Genomic DNA, 22,191 nt, shown 5'->3' on the forward strand with positions numbered 1-22,191 from the left:
TGAGTATCTGTGTAGATCTGAAAATACAGAACGAGTGTCATTGATATAGCTTTATTCTCTTGTACATTATATATATCATACTAAAATAAACACAAGTTAAAAAAATGAACAAAGAAACTGTACAAAAAAATGTATATATACTACATCTTAATTACAGAACAGTCTACTGTCCAAAAAAGGCACTAAATTCTGAAATGGGCAATACAGTAATTTTGAACATAACTAGATTTGAGATTGATACAACAGCATTCAGTCCTCTTTTTCTGAGCTATATTGGGATGAAGTGGATGGCGTTTTCACTGGTGGGGTGGGCACAGAAGGACATGTAGACGTGTTGACCCTGACACACCACGAGAGGACACCCCTTCAGAGTAATAAGCTCTACCACTGGAGTACGCACAACATCGGGCGGGGAAAGCTTGGTTTTCAGGTCTCTCCTGGATAACGCACACGACTTTTACTTGGTGAGCACCTGAGGGTTCTTTCTTCACAACCCATAAATGTTTCTGTCGAGCTGGAACGCTCACATGGAATACTGCATGATTAAAACTTGTACTTGCTAATTGGGCAATGGCATCTCTCAGAATCGAAGGCAGTTCATTTAAAAGTGTCTTACAGCGAGAGGATAATCTCTAAATGCACTCTTCGTAGGTTCATTTTACTATTTCTAACATATCATCTTTGTATGGGGACATCACACCAAACTCCATAGAAAATAAGACATAAAATAGAAACAAAAAGCCCTGCTCGTTTCTAATAGTGCTTTATCAACATAGTAACTGATTCACTATGTGCTCGTCATATTTTAAGAGTCTGAGGTCCTTAAGGAATATTTCACCTCAATTTAAAGCTAAACACTCTGGTCAGAGTTTTGAGTTCCAGATATGAAACACATTTTACGAAACCACATAATCCAAACACACGTATTGGGCTCCTATCATCTTTTTCCATTCAAACTTTAAACCAATCAATAATCATTTCACGTGTGTTTCAGTTACGTTAAAATTGCTATATTTCACTAGGGAGTTTGGTGTGGCGTGATATTGCGGAGACGATGGCAAATACTGGGGTTCTGATTTAATGTGAAGCACACCAAACCCTTAACAGTATACTGGACGTTTGCCACTTGGATGGAAGGCTCCGGGGGGAGAAGGTTACATTTCAAGCTTTGCGATACTTAAATTTTCATAAGGTGCATCATCGTTCATCTTTCATAAAATAGCTTACTACCTCAGGTACAAATAGAGGGGAGACTGCTGTTCAGTCAAATAAGGGATGACACACACAAAAAACAAACAGTTAAAATGATAATAGAAAAATGATAATAGAAAAATAAGTCAGGAGAAATTAAAAAGCATGATTCATTTAACAATAAAGCATGTTTCATTTCAAAACATCTGTCATTCTCATATTTTTTTTTGTACATTACCATAAAAAAAAGAGTATAAATACATATTGTTTTTATCTTTCAACCCTTTCTTTTCTAAACACAGGTCCCAGTTCTGAGTCACTGTTTCGCAGCTTCGTACATATTGAAGCAGAGGAATTAAATAGAGCTTTATTCGACAAGAGCCCAGGACTGGGAGTTACTTCACAAGCAGTATGCGACAGTTTATCACACGGCTCTAAAATCGATGGGAAACACTTTCAGTGTTGTAACGGGGTTGTTTGTCACCAATGTCCACATTATATGAGACTTCTGGTTGAGTGTTTGGTTTAATCCTGCTTTGTAGAATATATTCCCAGTTCTCCAAAACCATCCCTAACGTAACAGCTCATTAGGGAAATTCATTTATTCATTTTTTTTGCTTATAATTTGATGAGAAGATCATGACTCTACACTAAATACATTGGCCTGCTATCTTTAAGCAGTAGTAGCAAAGGTAAATCCCAAAAAACTAAGATAAAACGGGGAATCTGATTATCTTAGCTTAAAACTAGCTTTAAAGCTAAGCATGGCTAGCCTGGCTTTGTCCAGGGGTGAAAATAAAACCAACTAGCCACAATACGACTTCGTATTTATCAGTTTCAAGTTTGTATGTTTAATCCATACAAAAAGATAACTGTAAAAAATGTATCAAGGTGTTTTTGTGCTCTAGACAGAATGTGAAGCTAGAGCTAGTTTTAGCTTAGCATTAATGATTCCTTCAAGTGGAAATTTTCCATTAGCATGAATTACATTTATTTATTTTTTTTTTTGTCAATTTATAATGTTGATATTCCAATTTCAGTTACAACTTCAGTTACAAATCGTTAGCTTGCTAAACCTCAGTGGCTTCTAGACGACAACAGTTGCGTCGCAGGTATTCCAGGAACAAGCTAGCACTTTATAAGATCACCATTAACATCTTTTATCTCTTCTTGTAGTACAACGGCGGCACAAGTAGTTACCGTGAAGGCTTCGCTGCATAAGCACCCATAAAGTTTGAAATATTATCGTGGGTTAGGTGTTTTTATCCTTGGACAAGCGTAAAAGTTTTGTGGCTAGGCTGAGCTAAGCTAGCTCTAGCTTCATTTTAGCATTAGGATATTAGAGCAGTATCTTCTCATTTCATTTCCAGCAAAAAACTGAATAACCTAGTTTCCCAAAAAGAATCTAACTTTTATTTTAACTTCCTCACCCAGATTTGAAGCTAAATGCTATTACTTGACATTAGTGTTCCCCCATAAACAGGCCCAGCTAATGACATAATGATTTTCAGTCAGAGATGGTTTTGGACAAGGTCCCCTTAGGGCCAAAAAAAAAAAAAAACTAAAAAACAACATTTATAGTATCACCACTTTAAGTGTTCAGATTCCCTTCAAGATAATCGTTTACCTTTGAGGCTATATAGATGAAATTAAAAAATGCCTCCAAAGTTCTTCTGATAACCATTTCCAGTGTGGATTTAGTCTAATTTGATATCTCGGATATTTAAAAAAAAAAAAAAAAAAAAAAAAAAAAAAAAAAGCATATTACTTAGGCTAATATAAAGAGGCAGCGTCACAGAAGTAGTAAATAGCTTAGGGATATTTTAGCATTATATGTCTGGCTGCTAATACCTATCTTTACTGACACAGGCCTGCTGTAGTGTCAAGCCTACACTGGCTCGAGAGGCTTCACTCAACATGAGAAGAGGAAAAAAAAAAACCTATGTACGCCAAAGGAGTTAGTAGAAATCGCTTTGGATTAACACCATTTTCAGATCAGTCTTAGCTTAGAGTCTTAGCATTTTTCCTTTGGCATTAATGACATTTAAAACAAAGCATGATTCCCCTTATTAGATAGCTTAGAAAATTTGCTTGATTATCACATTGACCCTAAATTGATCCTCATAGCCTCAAATACTTAACAATAGTGTCACTGGGAAGCTGGATACTAAGGCAAAATGATTGTATGTCCAGTCGCCATTTGGCCAAAACAACAGAGGAAGAGACGGTGCTGCTATTGGACCTAAACCTTGAGAATAGTTTTTCTTTTATGTGTGCTGAAATTCTTGTGCACTGAGTAACGTTTCAGATCCTTGTTGTCAGAAAAAACAAAGTCTACTGTAAAAAGGAAAGGAACATCTGTCTGTATGAAATTAAGGCTACTTCTTGTCAGGAGAAATACTGGAAGGTGTTGAGGTTTTTAGTCCAAATAGCAGCTCTACTGGAGGAAAAACACAAAGCCTTTCAGTGAGGAATGATAACTCTAGAGGGTAAAAGACAGTGACTGGACAGTTCTGTCTGCCGATATTATTCCTGCTGACTGCCTCACGGCCAGAGAGGGAGAGGAGGAAGCTCTCTCTATCCGTCTTTCCCAAGACGATGGCTAAGAGGCTGCTCCTCCGATGAATTGCACAATGAAGAGGTGAGTTTGAGGGGTAGGTAGGTAACACACCATGAGGTGAGTGTGACTGAGAACCATAAGAACCATATATATATTATATATACAGTACACGTTATTCTTCTGAGGTTGACGTTGAGGTGAGATAGACTGAGGATCGGCTCAGACGACCAGGCTGGAGAGGGAAGGAGAGGGGGAACCAGGAAGAGGAAAGAGAAGAGGTATCCTGTGAGGAGAAAGTGTATTAAGGGAAGGAGAGAGGAGTTCCTGGGAAACACTATCCCAGACAAGAGCCAGCATTCTGGGGAGGGTTAAAGGCCTGAATTGCCCCCTTTTCTTCTTTCAGTGGATCGTTTTCACAGAGGAGATCACAGGGTCTATAGTGACCCATTTCCGCCAGCTGTGTCAATATATTGAGTGGGGTAGGGAGGGGGTGGGGGGGTAATTACTGTTTACATGGGCTATCTGGGAAGAGAGGAGAGGAGGGGGGCAGAGAGAGAAGGAGCAGTTGGCAACGGGCTGGCTGTGGGACAGATTTGAGAAGGTTTACTAAGTAGCATTTTGTTGGTCTCTTTTTTTTTTTTTTTTTTTAGCGCCCCCCCCTCGTTTCCCATTTTTTTTTACACTCCTCCTTCCCTTTCCCCTGTCGACTCCATTTGTCAAACCCTTCCTCCATCCCAGTTCCTGTGCAGTTCATTCGTCCTCCAGGGACTCCGTCTTGATGTCGTTGGGGACCCCGCCGGTTCTGGACAGGGCCAGGATAGTGTGGTTGACGGCAGCCATCTCCACAGCCAGAGAGATGGGGTCCTGGTGCTCGCTGTGTGCCGCGCTGTCATCCTGGGACGGGGGGGGACAGAGGGGGAGACACCAGGGACAAAAGTCATGATAGGTAGTAGCCAAGAGAGAAAAAAAGAATTCTGAAGGTTTGTTTTTGCTACGTCACTGTCCTTAGTAGTTTCAAATCATTTCAAGTTATTTCACGTCTCTAAATAGCCAGCATCACTGATGGGTGTACTCAGAAGTCCTTCATGAATATGCAGTGTTCTAGTAAACACATTTTGACACGTTTCTGTGTGGAGGTACCTGTGTTGGCGAGGTGGGCTCCAGTCGATAGAGGCCAAATGGTCGGCTGAGAGGTCTCTTGTCGAAATAGGGGAGGTCACAGGCCTGAAGGTGTTTCAACAAAAACAATTACTCAAAGACAATGGCCGTCACAGCGGTCGTCACTCTTAATGCTTTTTATTATGGAGGGAGGTGGAGTTGTAGTCTGGCTTTCGCCAGACTAAGTTCAATTTTTGAACTTAGTCTGGGGAGTCTGCCATGTAATTTCTACTGCACAAGAGGCGTGAACAACGGGCATAGTTCAAATGACTCTGTACGCAATTAGATAGTCATTCACCAATCAGACCATCGATCCGGGTGACGTACTTTGCAGAGCGTCGCGAAACTCGGCAAACACGTCTTTCTTTTGTATGAATTCTTCCAGTGCAAGTTTCTGTTCCGTTTTCAAAGAAAACTTGCCTTTGAAATCTTTTAAAACAGCAGCGACAGCGGCGTCGACGGATAGCTGTGCTCTGGTGGCTGCTATGTTTCATGTAAACAACAAGCTGCTTGCCGACTTTACGTCGCTTCTCTGACGTCAGCGCGCCAGGCGGATAAGCCCGTTTGTGATTGGCTCCAGAAAAAGTGGATCGGCTGCAGGAGAAATGAATGTGTGGGTTTCCAGACTGATCTGCAGGGCGGAAAGAATCCGCCGTCAGATCAGGCTGGCGAAAGCCAGACTAGTGGAGTTGTGCTGTGCTACATGCCAGAAAGGTAGGAGTTGCTTTAAGGAATGGTATATTCAGAGTTCTGCTGATTTGAATTATTAACAGAACATTGACCAAACACAAGAAACTAATTAGTAAAGTTCATTGATTTAATCGTTTAGTTAGAATAAATGACATCACAGCTGACTAAGACAAGACCACACAGTCTTGTCTAACACTACTCTGAGACTTTCTTCATGGGTAGAACACAGATATGAAAGGCTGGCAAAACACTGATCCATTAACAAAATACCATGTTTAGAGGACGCACAGTAAGTAGTGACCGTTTTCTCATCTGAGTACTGTGTAGTTTGTCTGTTTATCTGATCTTTTTTCACTCTGTACCTGCTCCGTGAAATCGTTCCCATCAATGTCATCACTGTTGGAGTGTCCCCCTGGACTCTGGACGTCTATCCCGTGACTCTCCAGGATTGTGGCTTCTTGGAGAAAGAGGACGGATTATTAGAACCACTAAGTGGTTGGAATAACTAAAAGTCATTGATGCACAGTTGGAATAGACGGCTAAGAGCAATGGATAAACTGTTGAAATAATATAATAGTGATGGATAAATGGTTGAAACATGGATAAGTGACTAAAAATAGTTAATATAAAGGAAAAGAAAGACATTATAATTAAAAGTAGAAGCTACATTGTTGAAATCACTAAAAGTAATGGATAAAGGGTTAAAATACTGGAAATGGTTACTACATTGGAATGAACAGTTTAAGGAATGGAACAATGTGGGAAATAGCTAAAAGTTAACACCTATAAAAGCTAATGAGTAATTATTTGAAATAAACTGATAAAAGTTAAGCAAATATAATAAAGAAATCAAATTTAAAATATGAGCTACACTACTGAAACAATTCTATGTGCTGGATAAAAGGTTGAAATAGTTAAAAGAGAACAAAAGCTATAGAGTGATATTTCACATGATTAGCTAAAAGGATAAATGGTTCAAAAAGGTAAAAGTAATGGACTAGTGCTGGAAGTATTTATCAGTTCTGTATTATCAGTTGTTGTCTCTACAGAGTCCTACTGGCTTGCAAGCATTGGAAGGTTTATTTTTCAAATCTAATTGGCATCTAGGTGAGCTCAAATAGTTTTAGTGTAATTTCACAGCAGTTATGGGGACACTTTGCCAGTGGTCACAGCAGAAATCCAGTGACTGATTAACAATCATCCACCTAATTATACTGATAGAATGAGGGTATTAATGGCGAAAAACATAAGAAAAATGAGAACAGTGAACACTGGTGGACGCTCCCAAAGCCACATTACCAATGTTGGCCCGCCTCTTGATCTCTTTGCGACGATTGGCAAACCAGTTGTAAACTTTCAGGGAGGTGACCCTCTCCAGATCAGAAAGCTTCTTCCCTGAAAAAAAATCAAACGATATCTTGATCACTTAATCACTGTCGTTCTCACATGAATCTCTTCTGTCGCATGAAACGTCACAAAAATTATAACTTGTTTGATTTTTTTTTCCTCCCCCAGCCTGCTTTCATTTTTAATGTTTGTGCAATGCTTTGTGCTATCCATCCGTTCCCTGAAGCTGGGATTTATTGATAATAAAACTGTTGTAGATAAGTTTATCAAGTAATTGTTTCCGCTGCATAACACACAAAATATATAAAGTGTATTTCACATTTGTATTATAGAGGGAACTTTTTGTCACCAGCAAATGAAGCTTTCATCCATTAGACATACAATGCTCAAACTACTGGTGTTATTCTTGCATTATGGTAAACTGCTTGGGTTTTGTGCAGCTTACCTGGTTTCTGAATAACAGCATTGCAGGCGTTTGCGATCTCCTCCCTTTTGGCCTCATCTGGGTACTGGTTGTCGTTGAAGTAGCTATAAATAGCAGAAGAGTCACACTGATTGAATTAATTTCTCTACACAAGGACAATGTCAACAAACCGGAGTCACTGCTGTTTGTTATGTATGCGGTACAATCAAGTACTGTATTGAGGGTGTGTGGTGAGAGTTGCAGGCTTTATTTCCTCACTGTCCAGACTGCAATGTTTCTTCTAATCCTCGAGGAAATAAAAGAGGAGTTATGAAACAAACGTCCGTCTGTCACCTGTTAACTGCTTATTTCCTCCCTGTCCTCACCTCTCCATCACAGCCAGGCACTCTTTTCTCCAAGTGAAGCGGCTTCCTCGACGCAACCGGAAGGTCCCGGGGGCAGTGGTAAGGGGCGGTGGGGTTTGCCTCCACTCCATCTCCTCCAGAGGCAGGGGAGCTGGCCGCATGTTCAGGGTGGCACCTGGAGCAGCAGAATCACTGGTAAGTTACAACTGAAAATGGTGCATGTCAGGAAGAGTCAAGCCACAATAAGAAGTCCAACAGTCTGCAGGTGTGTTTGTGGTCTGGAAGCACAAGCAGTGCCGGTAAAAGTTTAAAAGCTGTAGAAATAATGTGCGCAGAGGCTGTTCTGAGAGATGAACCGAGCACACAACAGCCGGATTCCTTCATGAATATGAATGTGAAAACATACTTCCCCCTTTTGCTAATCTCACAATATATTCTGATTATAAACTCGACTGAATAGTGCTGACAAAGACCGTTCTGCCTCATCTCAAGTCACGACCACAGCAGAAAAGAAAACCACACAAAAGGCCTGATTTGCATTCAAACTGGTAAAAACTCGCCCGCATCACATTTTAAAGCGTCGGTACACTGCAAAACCAGAGGCCTAACTGTGTCATCCCGCCACAGCGCGGCTTATCAGAACGGCATCAATGGGGCATCAGTTTTCTCTGCAGCAGTGATGGAGGCGCATGTGTGTGTGTGTGCGGGGCTGGGCTGGGCTGGGCCGGGCTCAGTCTGGCCATAAATAGCATAGAGCAGTTTCCAGTGCTGACGGTGTTGGCAGGGCTCCACCAAGGAACATGCCGCAGAGGACAAGGCGTGGGATGCCTGCTGCCTAGCTATACGTTGAAAACACATGTATATACTTGCACAGTCTGGATCTAAAGAAAGCATGTTGTTTTTACTGTTAACCATTTACTCAGCACAGTTTGGATTTAACGGAGGAATGTGCGTGAGACTACAGACTTTGGGTCTTTCTTCAGAATATAGGGGGAAAAAAAGATCTAGACAAACCAAGTTATTTTTGGTTGGACATGAATTCAGAAACACAGGATTATCCCACTAGTGTCATTATGGGAGACATAGGAGTCCAGTGTTTGGAGCTTAACTTATATGAACACCAAATGTCTATGCTTTTCTAACACATTTCAGTCTTCCTCTCAACAGCAAGTCCAACAGGTTTATAGAAGTGCGGTAAATAAAGTGGGATTTTAAACTTTAATCCCTAAAGACTATGTTTTTTAAAAAAAATCTCCCAATTTGATTAAAGAGGATAAAAGATTAGAAATTTCACAACAGTCTCGCAGGGCTTCACAACAAGATTAGTCCACGTTTGAGGGAGATCCGAAACCTGACAGGATCTAACAGCTGATGTGTGGCGGCATTTTGGACTTAAAAAGTATGACAACAGAGAAAAGCTGTACAAAAGCCACAATCTTTAATAATGCACCTGGTCTTTAAATGAAATTGGCTAAAAAGAGTCTATATTTCTATTGTTTTGTCATTTTAGAATTATATTTTATAAATTAACGTCTAAAATAGATTTTCAAGATAAATTAAATCTTAACTTAATAATAAATTAGATGCAAACATTAGCATAACTCTGAAACGTTAATACAGACACAACTTAACCTTTCTTTTTTTGTAAACCAGGTGATGGTGCAAGTACTGCAGCTGAGCTCAGCCAGACTAAAGAAACCCAACAGGCTTCTAAAGAGATGTAAGCTGTGACAGCCATAAAATCCAACTCATTGTATTTTAGCCAGGAAAAGCTGGGACGTTAAAATGTCGAGTAAACACAGAAAATGTTCTGCATCATTTGATTTATTGCCATTTCAATGAAGGCCTATATATGGCAATTTAAACCATAGTCCAGTCCAGGAATTCTGTATAACTGAGTATAAATTCTGACCGATACTGATGTATTAGCCTGGCTCAAGTTAAAAACACTTATGTTATCACTAAACATTGTGAAATTGTGATGAGACTTTAGGAGGGTCATTGATTACAAAGTTAATGGCGAATGAATTTTTACCTCGTGGCACAGTATAACTCCAAAGCTAATATTTTGTTAAGTATGTACCCAAACTTAATCAAACATATCATTGATAATAACATGATTCTGTACAAGCACCCCAGCTTTTGTGACCCTTGGTCTCTGGGGGGCGCTACAAAAGCTACATTTCAATATCTCTAAAACTGTAATAGCTAACATCATGAAATTTATATAACTTTTGAAGTATTCACCCAATCCTTATGAAACTTAGCAGCCGTCATGATAATATGCTTGCATACAATCATGCTGAATTCGGCCTATAGGGGGCGCTACAACCACTACATGTTTATATCTCACAAACCACCACAGTAAACTGCTTGAAATTTGACAATAATAATCTGTGGATGGCTCCTTACAAGCCCACCAAGTTTCGTGCAATACGGTCTATAGGGAGCGCTACTGATGACTTATGCCTCTGCATCCCACTCGGGGACGACTTCGCCACGGCATGGACCCCTTTATGATCGCTTGTGATCATCTAGTTATTATTATTATTATTATTTGACTTTTTATGCCTTTTCCTGATAGTTTTACTAGTGGAGGGAGACAGGAAATGGGATGACATACAGCAAAGGGCACTGAACCCGCCCCACTGCAGCAAGGACTATATCCTCCGTGTATGGGGCACCAACTCAACCAGGTAAGCTTCTGAGGCGACCCTTCTTTCATTCAAATTAAATCAGAAAAAAACACCTAAAAATAATACACTGTAATGTCTCTTATGTACAGTAGCCAGACAAAGAGGACATGAAATTACAGGAAACATGTTGTACAAGGGAGCATTGCTAAATACATGGTGGAACTTCTATTTGTTGGAGCATCACTAATATTAGTTAACATAACTAAAGCTAAACTAATAACTGGGTGATTTCCCAGAGCTGCTATCTTGAAGTCACAGCACATTCCCTCACATCCTCTTGCTGGAGCTGCACATTTATGACATTTCTTCACCACAGCAGCAAATTAATCTCATACTAACTGCTGCTATTATAGTCTTATTCTCCTTTGTCTCCAATTCATTGGAGAAGCCCAGCTGTTTCTGCTAACATTTAAGATATTACATGGAATTCAGACATTGTGTGCAAGACTTCTCTGCACGGCATCTACCACAACATGCTGACGACTTATCTCATTAACAGTGTGACAGGAAATGGCAGGCAGCAGGGTGTTGTTCCACTGCACTATTTCTTTGCAACGGCCTCCCTGCTGCGATTAGTGAGACTATACTGCTATCTTTACATCCAAGCTTCAGACTCATCAACTTCTCTCCATTTGGTCAGGCGTAACTTTGTATAAGTCACAGAATGAAACTCGTTTCCAAGATGACAATAAGATAAGATCTTTATTGCCCCTGGGATAAAATAAATGTTGCATACAAGCTATAGATATATAGGTACCTACTGCCCAAATGTAACATATTTCATTGGAGTGTATGCACCGATCAGGCACAACATTAGGACCACTTACAGGAGAAGTAAATAACATTGATCATCTTGTGACGATTCAATGCTCTGCTGGGAAACTTTTGGACCTGGCATTCATGTGAATGTTACTTAGACATGAAGCACACACCTAGACCAGACCAGACACCCCGACCCCGTAGTAATGACACTCCTTGATGGCAGCAGCCTGACACAGACACACATACAAAAACACTTTAGGAACAACTTAAAAAACATGAAGAACAGCACAAGGTGTTGACCTGGCCTCCAAATTCACTAGATCCCAAACTGATCAAGTATCTGTGGGATGATCCACAGAGGCGCCTCCCCTCAACCCATAGGACCCAAAGGCCCCCACTAACAACATTCTGTTGCCAGACACCACAGGACACCCTCAGAAGGCCCATGTCCATTCTCTGATGAGTCACAACTGTTTTAGAGGCACAAGACAGAACAACACATTAATAAGAATTAAAACAACCATGAAACCTAGATGCACACGGGTGCAGTTTTCATACATTAAACAGGATAGAACTAGTTCTGACTGTGATGTGCCACAAAGGCAATTCTGCAAGACCATGCTAGTTTAAGACAGTCATATTCTTTTTTCCTCCATATTTCATTTGGAAGTAGCTGGATGGAACAGTCTGATTCACATCCAAATGTTAACACCATTGTTAACCCCTGCCCTTCAGTGAGTTATACAAACAAACTGTGAGGCCATTGTTTCCCCTCTATCTCTCACGACTGCCAACTGTCAAGCATGGGCAAAACGCCAAAAAATATTCAGGAGAGGGAAAAAAAAAAAAAAGTTAGCAGCGTGCCGGGTTATCGCGGCAGATGTACCTGGTGTGGTTTTCTCCAGCGTGTACCAGCGGTAGAAAGCTCTCTTCTTCTGCTCACTCAGGTCCGAGCCGTGCTGCAGCAGCCAATGGGAGATCCTGCTCTGGCTGATGCCTGGAAAGCAGCCAGACAACAGGGTTTTGGATCAAGCCTCAGCACAATTTGCAGACAACCCATGAAAGAATTCAAGAGATACAGAGGAGAATAAAAGAGGAGGAGGGGGGAAGTGTTTTCTCTCTCCTTTACTCTGAATTTATTTCTTCACTGATCACTGAGTAGCAGTCAAAGAAAAATTGCACTTGACACTTTAACTTGTTTTCTGGTAACATGCTAAAACTTGAAATGATTCTCATGTATACAAGTTACAACTTCTTAAATGTTACATACAATATTTCTGCTCTGACTTCACAGTGCCCATTTTGGAGTCATTTTTGCAGTTCTTTTGATTAGGAGTAATGTATTATTCACAACCTGGGTCAAATTACAGTGCAGCGTCCCTCACTAAAAATCCTCTAAATCCTCCTACATATCAAGTGTCAGGTTTTCTGTACAATTCCCTTTTTTGAAGTAGCAATTTTGACGATTTCCCTTTTTGTTGTTCTCTTTGGTGACACCTATGGTAATAGGTATTAATTGCAAGTGTGTATCTGAACCTCACTTTCCAGAGATCCAAACTGTGTCGCCCTTAAGATATTATCAGGCACTTTGAACACTGGCTCTGACTGCTGTCTATGGCAGAAAGATTACTGTTGGTGATGAATCATGCATCACTAACTGTGCAAAGCTTGTGATTCTGCACGAGAGTGTCTCCACAGAATATTGCAATTTTAAATGCCCTGGTTCATTATCAGTGATGGTAAAGTAAACGGACACACCAAACCAGCATCAAAAAACTACTGGCAACGAAGGCTGACCATGACATCATCTTACGTCTCCTGTGTCTGGCCCAAAAAGCTATACTTGAACAAAGAAATGAGACGACAGCCAATAGCAATCTTGCATATACAGTACATTCTGCACCTGTGTGAAAGGAAATAACTCTTCCTACCAGCAGGTGGCAGTAGTCTTTATCAAACATTCGAAATGGAAGGTACTATTTGCTGGAAGGCTAAGAAGCTAGGGAGAGCTACGAAAGGCTGTACAAAACTAGCCTCTCCTGAATCATGCTGATTAGTTTGTCTAATTCTAAATGATCATGTCGTTATGAAATTATTGAATGTTCATTTGACAAAGACGTAAAACAAGAGGAGCCTTCTGTGCGCCCTCTCTATTTACTGTCGTCACTTTAGTTTTTCATCTAGTTCACTGGTTCTCTGAGCTGAATGAGTAATCTCTCTCACCGACTCAATCCATTACAGACTGACGTGCAGAAGTGCCTATAAAGTCGACGACAAAGGTACGAGCTAGTGCCAACAGTGGAGGACACATCAGAAAAACTAGGGCCACGGACGCTAAACAAGAGCAGAAAACTGACGACCATCGGCTTGGTGTGTCACAGACTCCATGAGACCGCAGATTATGCCTAATAACCAACAACTCTGTCAGCTGAAAAGATGGAAAGTAGATTTGGAAACATTCACTACTGATGCAGAGACAAGCAGGGTAGCTAAAAGAAAAGAATTGTGTTTCCAATAAGTGTCTCGGTCAGGAGTTAAGTCAGTAACTTAAGGTGATTTTGAGGTGATGTGCAAAAGTACATCAGTGGTTCTGTCAGTGTTAAGGGGGCAACCCGAATAAATCACAATATATCCAAGGAGAGGAAACTTTTTTCCAAAAGAGTCAGTCGTAACACAAATGTAAATGTAAAAACTGAAGATAAGTGAACGGCAAAGTGATAGTCTTTAACAACCGAAAAAACATCCCAAATTAAAAGACACCGCTTTGAAAGGTGTGTCAGGTTTGTCTGCTACTAACCGGTAACTTGTGCCACCACTGCCTGAGAAATCCTCCTGTTCCCCAGAAAAGCTTTGATCTCTTCTTTCACCAGACTGCTGTCTCTCCTGCAAACACAAAGAACAAAGCATTGCTGCTTAATAATGTCAGCGGCAAAAACTTAAGAACCTCGTTGGCATTTAAGGAAACACAAAAGAAGTGTCAGCGAGTTAAGTAAGTGTATAAGGGTTATAAACTAGGTGAGATATGATAACAATAATTGTCAGACTATGATTTATAGGTACACTAAAAGACGTGAACGACTACCGCACAGGCAGAATAACTGCTTTTATCTTTACATTATTTAGATGGATTTACACATGTTCAGCTGCATTAAAGGCAAATGCATGCATGTTTTCTGCTTTTTGTCACTGGTGCTGTGCTTGGTTCGTACCAGTCGTTTGGCATGCAGTACAGGAACTAATTCCCTCTTCTCATGTCGAGTGATAAAATCAGTATTTCTGATTTTCACATATTCATACGGAAAACCATAAAAGCACAGCCCTTTTTTTCTTTTTTTAACAGGGCTGCGTTTTGACAACGTTATCTGTGAAGTGTGGCTTTTTTTAACGTCTCCCACGTAATCAGCCTTCCTTTCAGATTAACACAATCAAGTCATCAATCTATATTTGCTAAAGGTTATTTAACGAACACGTTTCCACTATCTCAGTCCTCCACGGGAAAAAAAGAATAAAACATGCACAGACTTGCAGGAATGGAGTATGTGTAGTCACACTGCGTACCCACCCTGCTTTCTGGCACCAAGCCCAAACCCCTCCCTTACATATATACACACACAAGGCACACATACATATACACATATACACATCCCTACAAGCTCATGACTGTCTTACAGTTTTTTTCCACGCTGAAATACCCCCCTTCCCTCCTCAACTTTAACAGCACCAGTGCTCAACCCATTCAGTCCCAGCAGCCTTTGAAGCAGTCAGTATGGGAGACTCACACTCACACAGAGAATGCATCAATGTCCTGAGCACTCTGTTTGGCATATTTCTGAAATGAAAATGCGTCACGACTCTTGACATCCAGCATCAATATCCTCCACACCAGCCTCTTGCGGCGCAGCTAAAATTAGAGCTCAAAAACGCTGCTTGTATCGACACCGGCGAATCGATGTAGCACAAGCTGCTGTACAAGACTGAGGAAGAGTGGGGTGAGGAGGAGGAGGAGGGGTAGGAGAGAGGGAGGGGGGGGGGGGGGGGGGATGCGTCGGATGCCAATTCAAAGGCAGAGCCCCTGCGGAGTCGGAAATGTGCACTTTAAAGTGAGAAAAATCAGAAGGGCACCGTGGGATTGTTGACAAGCTGAAACCTCGTGTCACACCCCCGCAGCCCCGCTGAGCGCGACGCTGGAGAGTCCTAGAGGCGGAGAGGACGATGGCTTTTGAACACTACTTAACTTCTTGGGCTGTCTAAAGAGGACATGTAATTTAATGCAGAGGAAGTGTGAATGAGTGATGGAGCAGCTCGTGCAGTGCTGAGGGTAGAGCCTGAGCCCTAAATGCCTATTCTTACAAGCTGTTCATGCAGGGAAGCTGGAAGCCAGTAGGAGCCCACGGCAGCAGGAGGAGATGCCTAATGTGTAGAGTACTTAGAAGAAGAGAGGAGGCAGCAAGCATGTGGACTATGACTACTATTCTGAACGCTGAACCTGTAATGGGCCTAAGTAACTATAAAGCATTTCAAACCTAATATCATTGGATGTTACTAAATGTAATTTCATATGATGTTTTCAGAGGTGCATGATAGAAAGCCTTTCTTCCTTCCCTCTTAGAAAATGTCATCTTGAACCCTGAAGGCTTTTCCAATTCCTCCTACAGAACACTTCCCTTTTATGTAACCAAGTGTTTGTTCACTCTATCCATAGTCTCAACAAGAGCGCCTTTATGCCCATCTCCGTTATTTTAATACTCCATCACATCATGTACATCTTTATGTGGTACACTGTGTACAAGAGAAATGTACTTATCTCAGCCGTCATGCGGTCTGATGCTGAAAAAGCATTGTTGAAGTGAAAATGTCTGTTTAGCTGTGCATTTTCAGTCACTAATTACACAGCAAAATGTCTCCATGATTCAAAATATGAGCTGCAACTGCTATTCACTAATTGTTCATTAGTGCAAGTGCGTCAAGAATCTCTGTGTATGTGTGGCGGCTCCATGGTTACACAGCCTTACAGAGTCTGCACACCTTTTCTAAACAGGACTTCATGTCAGAGCATCATGAGCCACACAGAGGTCAAAGGGACTAGTAATGGTTTGATGGACTGTTTTTTCTGTCTGGTGTTACTTATTGATGACAAAAACTAGTAGCAGACCAAACTCCTACAATCAGCAACTATGGTTTATGTGATTACGTAAAAACAAGCCAGCCCAAACATTCTCTTTGCTGAAATGAACAGCACAGCCAGATAATGTAGGCAATGCAAGTGTTCGCTTGTAGTAGCCAGACTCAGCTCTTATCAGAGCATGACTCTGGTAACACTCCATTCGGGGCGCGTTTTTAACCGACTCTGAGAAAAAAACACCTCTGCACGCAATTTGATAGCCCTACAACCAATCAGAGCAACTACATCAACTCAGTAGTGTTCAGATAATGTGTCTGACTTGTCAATGTTACTCTTCTGTCCATCCCTGCATAAAATCTGCTCAAATGATTTGATTGGTCTAGCAAATCTCGCTGGAGTACAATCAGTTCCCAGCGGAGCGACTCTATGTCAACTTTCCACCACAAAATATTTGTGGGAGGGGAAGTTCAGGCTGGCTTCCAAGTTTTTCAGTACCACTTCAACTATTATGAAACGTAAACTAGCGGAAGGTAAGATCAAGTCATAAGTATCTTGCATGTACGTTGCAAGTTATTCCAGTTCTAAACGTTTTGTTTCAAGTCCCAACATGTCATCCAAACGTAATGCCATTAATTACTGTTTAACTCATTTTTCATTACACGCCTGCAGCTTCACAGATCTAATGCTTTTCTTTTTTGTTTAAGGTTTGGACAGTTGGTTGGATAAAACAAGCACTGTGCAGGTGCCACTAGTAAAACTGTGACGGCATTCAATAAATGTGAAAAAAAAAAAAGATTAAAGAGAAATGAGAGTCCTAAATAAAATGAAACAAACAGAGCTCCACCTCAACCAACTACATTAAATTCCTGCTTTTAGATTAATACACGAGTATCAGTTATCTAATGATAAAATATAATATAGTATAAAGTTTTCTCACAGTATCTAGTAAACCTGAAGTGAATGAAAATACTCACTTATGCACATGAAATTATAAATACCAAATATATTCTCAACATGAAATTGAACACTAAATTACAGAACTACATCACTGTCTATAGCAAACAGAAATAGGAAAGAGTATCAGGCCTGACAATAAATGAAGATGACTGGAATGATATATGAGAAAGTCAGACAAAGACTTCCAGCTTAAAGTCTTGAAGTGGTATCAGTACAATTTTTGGTTTTTGTATATAGCCAAATCCACAAATCAATGAATTCTTTAAAATCCTCTTAGCTGCTAGGTAGAAAGTCATATCCCAGAAATGGCTGCAGCCAAACTCTCCAACAACAAACAAACTGAATTGCAGCTATCAACAAAGCAAACTGAAGCGATCAATATGCCGCCAGAACACCTCATTCATGTGCAAGCATTCAATAAGACTGCCTATGCTGGCAATAGTGAATGTCTACAATCTTTAGCAAATAATGATGGACTGGAATCAACACAAATTCAAATTCCTACACTAAAAGTCCGTGTAACATAATGAGAGAAAATTCAAACTGAAGATCACAAATCTTTTTCCAAATAGCTTGATAAACACTGGCTGTAACTGGTGTCATATTAATTTATACCACATTAACAGAAACCAATCTTGGACTAGCTACTACGCCAGACCTAGAAAAACTAGTAAAAGTAAGGCATTTTCTATCTTATCTTCTATTTTACATAGAACTTTTTTTAAGATACTACAAGAGGTTTTACATTTAGTGGAACACTCGAGCACAGCTTTTGGTACAAAGTATTTTCTAAACTAATGTTTCCGAGCTGACAGCTGGGATAGGCTCCAGCAGACCCCCGCGATGCTTAACAGGAATAAGCGGGTACAGAAGATGAATGAATGAATGAATGAATGAATGTTTCCGAGGTCAAAAACAACAAACAGCCTCAGGTTTTTAGCCAAAATGGACATGAAGAAAAAACATCCAATCTTAAAATCACCAATTAAAATGAAGAAAAAAAAGAAGAAGAGATAGCGCATGGCGCTGATAAAGATCATGTGATACAAAATGATTTCATGGTTAAGACCTCGGTCTCCAAGGTCAAGAATAAACTCGAAAAGCTCGGTTTTTAAAACATGTATGCATTCCTGCAGCAGCTGCACACAAAGGAGCTCCAGTTTCCAGTCGGTGCTATTTAATTAGTGCTGACATGAACTGTGCTTTCTGGCCTTTTTATCGTGAACATTACTGCCAATAAAAAAGACCCTCCAACTCCTACCACTGAAACACTCAAGCTATTCAAATTGAAAATGCATCAGTCGGGAAAAAAATGAAAATGGCCTTCAAGGCTGCTTTTAGAGGCACCTTTGAAGCATTTGTCTTTTACAGACAAGAACACTCTGTGGAAGGATCATTACTACTGTGGATATCATGGCCGTGCCTTCATTCATTCACTCTCCATATCACGCGGTCTATTAAGTTCACACCCAAGTGAACAAAGCCTTTGAAAACAGCGAAGAACAGCACATTTTATGTCAATAATCGGAATGAGATCTCATCTTCTAACACCACTGTAACTTACTGATAATATCCTTTACGCTTCTACAAGCAAGACAACTTCAGCTGGACCAAGACCAAAACAAAAAAGTTTTAGCACTCACTTTTCCAAAGTTACTACTGACCTCATCAGCTCCTCCACCTTATCGTCAATGTCCAGGTCTTCTTCTGTTGCTTCAAACCCGAACGCTCGTGCTGCCGCTGCACTGTTTACCGGATACCGTGGAGGAGACAGCTTTCCGTTGGGGGTAGCAGCTAGGCTGTCGCGGCCGTTCTGCGACAGCGCCACCAGTGACACGGGTGACGGCAGGATCGCAGATGGCGGCGGCGGCCCTGGAGGCGGGGAGGTGTCGTAGCTGTTGCTAGGAGACGGCGAGAGTCCCCCGCCGCTGCCGAACTGTGTCTGCGTGGCTGTGGAGATTTTGGAGGTCGTGGAAGAGGCGGCGACGGCGGCGGCCGAGTGATTGCCAGTGCTGCCGTCGCCGCTGTTGATGGCGCCGTTGTTGCCGTTGCATGACACGGAAGAGGTGGTGGTTGCCGAGGCAGTGTTGTTATTGTTGAATGATGCATTAGCATTGTTAGAGGCAGAGTTGTTGGTGCAGTTGGTTGCCCCACCTACTCCGTATGAGGAAGAGGAGGAGGAGGAGGAAGAGGTGCGGCGGCCGAACTTGTCGCCGTGCTCCCGGTCCAGCCGGTCCAGAGTGTCAAGTGCGTGCAAAATCTCCTGCTTGGTCATGCCGGTGCGACGCAGCCGCTGCAGCAGATCTATCTGCTCAATAGTGAAGCGCGGCTCCTCGCTTAACTCAGACATCCTGCTGCTGGATCAGAAACAAGACAGACAGGTTGTGAAACAGAGGAAGAATCAGAGGAGGGGGAAAGAAACAGGAAATGCAGGGGGAAGTTAAGGGAAGTAGGAAGGAAATCCTTAGGAAAGTAAGTAGATGTTTAAGATCCGGAGGAGCAAAGGGAAGAGAGAGAAAAGGAGGAGCAAGGAGGAGCATAAAAGTCAGGCATAAATAAGACAGATGAAGGAATGGTGGAGCCACAGAGGAAATGAGAGGATTAAGTGGCAAAGAATGAAAAGGAACGCAGTAGCAGATGGGGAGAAAAATGAGAATGATGAGGAAGGAGGAGTGAGACGGAGGAAGGTAGTGGAGGAGAGTCAGAGGGACGAAAGAAGAAAGAAAAGGGTGGGAAAGGAGGAAAAAGCTGCAAGAAGAAAATAAAGAGGCAGCAGATAAGAAAAGGAAGACAAGAGCGAGAGATAGAAGTGTGAAAAGAAAAAGGGGGAGGGAGGGGCAGGGCATAAAAATCAGCTATTTTTGGGAACCAGCAGGCAACACGCGCAGAGTGCCAGAGTCACCTTGACAGCTGATGCTATCTTAACATTCTGACTGTCGCTCTTTAAGAGCTACAATATATCCCCGGCTCTGCACACCACCCACGCTGTATGTTTTTCATAAGCAATTTGCTGTGCTCCAAATCAATGCAACTGGAATCAGACTGCGGCAGATTTTCCATCTTCTGTGCCTGCCCGACCTATGCTGATATGATAAACGCTTTAAAAGGGGTCACTGGCATTTTTCTACATCTGTGCTACTCGAAACTAAGCAGAGGACAGAAATAAACAAATGGTCTCGGATTGCTTGCAGGGGTTTGAAGTTATCACGGAGAAAACTAATATGATTGCAGCGAATGCAAGCCTGTAACACGAGGATTTAAGGGGAGAACGAGCGTTTCAGACACATGCGGAGGAGAGCCACTTTGAGCACTGAAAGACAGAACTTCTGCACCACAGGGCAGATTGGTAGAACCGCATGGTGAACATTAACTAGTCCCTTAGGTTGTCAGCTCAAAATTACGAGGCAAGCTGCTCGAGCTGTGAATCATTACAAAGCCCTGTTCGACTGCCACATCCCTGAGATGAGCCACGCAGAATTAAGACTGTCAGGCTGACTGCATTTACAAGACCATCACTGTTTTGACGTGCATGTGGCTGCACCTCTACAGAGATTTAATACTGTTCGAAGAAGACACGATGTGGGTTTTGCAGCATCTCGAATCATTACCCCTTCTGATTAAGTATTCACCAAGTTAACTATTCACTTGGTGAAAGTACAGTAGAAGTTAGCCCTCCGGAACAGTTAAATCATTTATGTAAATCACTGTCCTTCACTGCCTTAACGCAGTTTAAATGAGTCTTTGACAGGCGGCGATTCAAACTTCCCTTTTTTCCCACATTCTCAGCGACTTCAAGAAAGTTCACGAATAAATCGGTAACTAGTTAGTTGTTCACCATGCAACCACAAACAGCCGACGTTTCTTTTCACTTACATACAGAATGCATGCAGCTGAAGACCCTAAGTCGTTTTTCTTTTTTCCTTTTTTTATGACAGTGCAGTTTTTTTTAAATTGTCCCGGAGCTAAAAACTGTCCACAGTCGGTTCCATCTCCTCTTTCCCCTCCATGTGTTTTTGTTTTGCCAACTGTGGGGCCCGCAGTGAGAGCACCAGTCTCCGCTGCTGCAGGCTGGAGATGCCAGCCTTCACGCCCTTTGCCCAAAAGCTAATGTTAGCGAACGTTCCGGTGGCAGGCGGACAATGCCCGGTCTGACGTTAAATTAGCCAGCTCGCAGCCCTCCCACACAAAAATTATTTATAACACTTCAAGTAACAGCCGCTGCACGTCAGTATAAACTGACAACAGCCCGCTGGCATCCCACAGCAAAACTAACAACTTAACGAGGGTTATTTCGGTCGCTTTGGAGTGATTAGCTAACATGCTAGCCGTGCCAACGCTGATACTAGCTGACGTTAGCCGCCGTCGCTGGCTAGCGAACGTTTGATATTAATAACATCACTTTCAGTGTAGTAGATAGCTAAGTACACGACTTACCTCGCTTCAAATCGTCCACTTATTCATTTAACTTTATGTCTGAAGCAAAGAGACGCCGTGCCGTTCACTGCAGCCGGAACAATAAAGCAATTTATTAACAGTGCCCTGTCCGACCCTTTTGCAAGGATTTCTAATCAGAGGCGAATTATTTGCCTCTCTGCTTTGTCTGTCTGACAACAGCCATATTGACAACTAACACCTCCGAGCAGCTCTGAGGGAACTGTAGTTTTACTCCCTCGAAGGCCTCCGACACGCGGCGGCGTGCCCTGCACAAAAAACTACAAATCCCGGAAACGGGAGCGGGGGGGAGCTGATGGCTCACTGATCTACAGTTGTCACAAAAAGGCGATGCAGTTTTTAATGTGGCCACAGCGGCTGCTCTTCTTAACCCTGCGGCGGCGGGAACGGCGTCTGCCTCAGAGGTGACTTGTGTCCTCTCTAATCACTAAATAACAGACTACATGTCCGACTGCGTCACAGTTATAGAGACTTTCATATTTATCATA

General features: G+C 41.8%; 1 protein-coding gene across 4 annotated transcripts; it reads right to left on the reverse strand.

Moving 5' to 3' along the window:
• Positions 1 to 35: 35 nt before the first annotated feature.
• On the reverse strand, positions 36 to 21,829 carry hmbox1b (homeobox containing 1 b). Of its 4 annotated transcripts, none has more exons than XM_084560544.1 (10): positions 21,686 to 21,829; positions 18,916 to 19,605; positions 13,970 to 14,055; positions 12,059 to 12,169; positions 7,736 to 7,889; positions 7,392 to 7,474; positions 6,899 to 6,994; positions 5,962 to 6,056; positions 4,892 to 4,975; positions 36 to 4,645 (listed from the first exon to the last, which is right to left on the reverse strand). In XM_084560544.1, exons 2-10 carry the CDS (start codon positions 19,599 to 19,601, stop codon positions 4,502 to 4,504), a joined length of 1,539 nt encoding a protein of 512 aa, XP_084416670.1. In that variant the 5' UTR covers positions 19,602 to 19,605; positions 21,686 to 21,829; the 3' UTR covers positions 36 to 4,501. The 4 variants fall into 4 exon arrangements, with proteins under 4 accessions (XP_084416670.1, XP_084416672.1, XP_084416669.1 ...); XM_084560546.1 differs by having other exon boundaries at positions 5,962 to 6,053; positions 18,916 to 19,608; XM_084560543.1 differs by having other exon boundaries at positions 18,916 to 19,608.
• Between the last annotated feature and the right edge of the window lie 362 nt (positions 21,830 to 22,191).

This window comes from Chelon labrosus (assembly GCF_963514085.1).
Source record: "Chelon labrosus genome assembly, chromosome: 14".
NCBI lineage: Eukaryota > Metazoa > Chordata > Actinopteri > Mugiliformes > Mugilidae > Chelon > Chelon labrosus.

Bases quoted from the DNA above. Each gene is read 5' to 3' on its own strand.
- hmbox1b (XM_084560544.1), bottom strand. From the start codon at position 19,601: ATGTCTGAGTTAAGCGAGGAGCCGCGCTTCACTATTGAGCAGATAGAT. The intron at 6,995-7,391 runs GTAAGCTGCACA...ATTTTTTTTCAG, and splicing joins TGCTGTTATTCAGAAACCAG to GGAAGAAGCTTTCTGATCTG. The intron at 4,646-4,891 runs GTACCTCCACAC...CCCCCGTCCCAG, and splicing joins AGCCCACCTCGCCAACACAG to GATGACAGCGCGGCACACAG.